The 2840-nt window shown below is 39.3% G+C and overlaps 1 protein-coding gene across 1 annotated transcript in view; it reads left to right on the top strand.

The window, feature by feature from the left end:
- The window catches only part of neurod2 (neuronal differentiation 2), a 3513-nt gene extending 2687 nt beyond the window's left edge, over positions 1–826 (top strand). Inside the window, exon 2 of the mRNA XM_041266844.1 lies at positions 1–826. This exon is cut by the window's left edge and continues 547 nt beyond it. Coding sequence (XP_041122778.1) covers positions 1–540 — 540 coding nt within the window. The 3' untranslated portion in view covers positions 541–826.
- The last annotated feature ends 2014 nt before the right edge of the window (positions 827–2840 follow it).

Genomic DNA, 2840 nt, shown 5'->3' with positions numbered 1-2840 from the left:
CCCACGACCAACCTGGTGGCCGGCTGCCTTCAGCTGAACTCCAGGAACTTCTTGACGGAGCAGTGTCAGGAGGGCGGGCGCTTCCCCGGCCCTAATCCGTCCTTCTCCATGCACCCATACCCCTACCAGTGCTCCCGGCTGTCCAGCCCGCAGTGCCAGTCGAGCTCCATGCCCAGTTCCCACACGTTAAGGACACACGCCTATTGCTCCACCTACGAGTCCCTATATGCCGGGAACGCGTCCCCAGAGTACAACAGCTCCGAATACGAGGGTCCACTGAGCCCACCTGTGTGTGTTAATGGAAACTTCTCTCTCAAGCAGCAGGACTCTTCTTCCCCGGACCACGACAAGAACTACCACTACTCTATGCAGTACCCGGCCCTGCCCAGCTCCCGGCCCCCGGGACACAACCTGGTGTTCGGTTCGAATGGAATGCGCGGCGGGGTACATTCTGAAAACGTGCTGCCGTATCACGACATGCACGTGCATCACGACAGGCCGCCCATGTACGAAGAACTCAACGCCTTTTTCCACAACTAGCTAACCCCTTTCACACAGATTGACACCAGCAATGAATCAGATTCACAGAATACTGTAAATGGACTTTATTAAAATGATATCATTATATAAAACCCCTCCTCCAGACGCGCACGCACGCACAGCACCTCTCTCTCCCTCACCCTCCACCGTTTGAACATTTCAAAAGTCTTTACGAAAAGCAAACAAATATACTAAATGTATTTGAGAAGATAACAAGAGTGCGTATACATTTCTGTACGTGTCTACTATTCACATATATTAAAAACAGAAACACTTAAAGTCTATACCCATAACCATTATTATTATTATTATTATTATTATTATTATTATTATTATTATTATTATTATTATTATTATTATTATTTCCGTATGTATCATCAGTAAAGTTTTAGTGGTTATCTGTCTACAGTCTCGTATTCACAGCATTAAAGCAATAAAGGAATAAGGCAAGTCTATGCAAGTAGAAATTTAACAGTAACACTTTTGTATCTAGTGGCCCGATGTGCACCTTTTCGAACCGGGTTACTAAAGGTTCCCTTAAAAATTGCAAACACAAATATGCAAACCATAAAGTTGGTGCGAGTAACTATTAATTAATTAGTCTTTAATTAGAGCATCGTGAAGCATAGCGATAATAATTGCATATTACCAAATATTTTCATTTCCCATGTAAATGTTCGATTTTCTGTGCAAATTAATGCAAGTAATTACATTCCATTTTTAATAGGCTATATAAATATATAGGCTATCGATATAGTCTATGATCACGTTAAGCACACAGTGAGCATCACTAGGAGGGCGATTCGCTTTGCAGAGATTTGCAAAAATGAAGCTTGTAGAAAAAACAAAAAATCCAATCTCTAGCCTACATATAATAATAATAATAATAATAATAATAATAATAATAATAATAATAATAATAATAATAATAATAATAATAATAATAATAAAATAATAAACGCTGGAAATGAAGCCTAACCCATCTCTACGTATTTATCTATGTGTGCAAAGTGAACAGGGTATCATTTCAACTGCTTCTCATGTTAACTTTGCCGGCCCCGCAAGACAGCTGTCTGAATTCGGGCAGCGAAAAAAAAAAAAAAAAAAAAAAAAAAAACCCTATTCGTTTTTATATCATGTTCATTATTTCAATGAAACCTTATAGTGATAAACATTATCGACAAAAAGGTCAGTTTCTTGAGCAACTGTAAAGTACGCGGGCACACGATTCCATTCAGCCAAACAGACTCTGAGGTAACCCAATACGGCCTATTATGTTGGCTTATCATAAAAGGTGCCTTTTTTTTCTTCATCAAAAACGACCGAAAATGAACGCGTTTTGATTAAATTAAAACAACGTACTTCTTAATTTTCTTGGAGATACTTTCGCATGAAAAAAATTAAACAAGCTCGTTTAGAGATAGTTGTCTGTAGATGATATAAAACTAATGAAACTGTTCTTTTTTTTCAAACTAGACGAGCCTTTCTTCCTGCGATTCTTCTGTCGCCCAGGTGTACATATGCGAGCGCTTCTATTGAATACCGCTTTATAGGCCGAAACAGACGTCCACTGTAAGTGTCCACTCCTACAGGTGTGGTTAAGTGAAGTGCCCACTCCTACAGGTGTGGTTAAGTGAAGTGCCCACTCCTACAGGTGTGGTTAAGTGTCCACTCCTACAGGTGTGGTTAAGTGAAGTGTCCATTCCTACAGGTGTGGTTAAGTGAAGTGCCCACTCCTACAGGTGTGGTTAAGTGAAGTGTCCACTCCTACAGGTGTGGTTAAGTGAAGTGTCCATTCCTACAGGTGTGGTTAAGTGAAGTGCCCACTCCTACAGGTGTGGTTAAGTGAAGTGTCCACTCCTACAGGTGTGGTTAAGTGAAGTGTCCATTCCTACAGGTGTGGTTAAGTGAAGTGTCCACTCCTACAGGTGTGGTTAAGTGAAGTGCCCACTCCTACAGGTGTGGTTAAGTGAAGTGCCCACTCCTACAGGTGTGGTTAAGTGAAGTGTCCACTCCTACAGGTGTAGTTAAGCCCGTTTTATTTTCAGGCTGAATAATAACCCAGTTAGGGTAGGAAATTTGTTCAAATAAAACCCAAACTAATTTGCACTATAAAAACCTATTTATAAACGATTTAAAAAAAAAAAGAAACCTCTAGCCTACATTAAAATAATAATAATAATAATAATAATAATAATAATAATAATAATAATAAAATATAATAATAATAATAATAATAATAATAATAATTCAAATAAAGGGTCGGAGTTTCTTTGAAAACGCTTTCTCAGCGAAGCTTT

This window comes from Polyodon spathula, chromosome 12 (assembly GCF_017654505.1).
Source record: "Polyodon spathula isolate WHYD16114869_AA chromosome 12, ASM1765450v1, whole genome shotgun sequence".
NCBI lineage: Eukaryota > Metazoa > Chordata > Actinopteri > Acipenseriformes > Polyodontidae > Polyodon > Polyodon spathula.
This window is presented reverse-complemented; position numbering and strand designations above follow the sequence as displayed.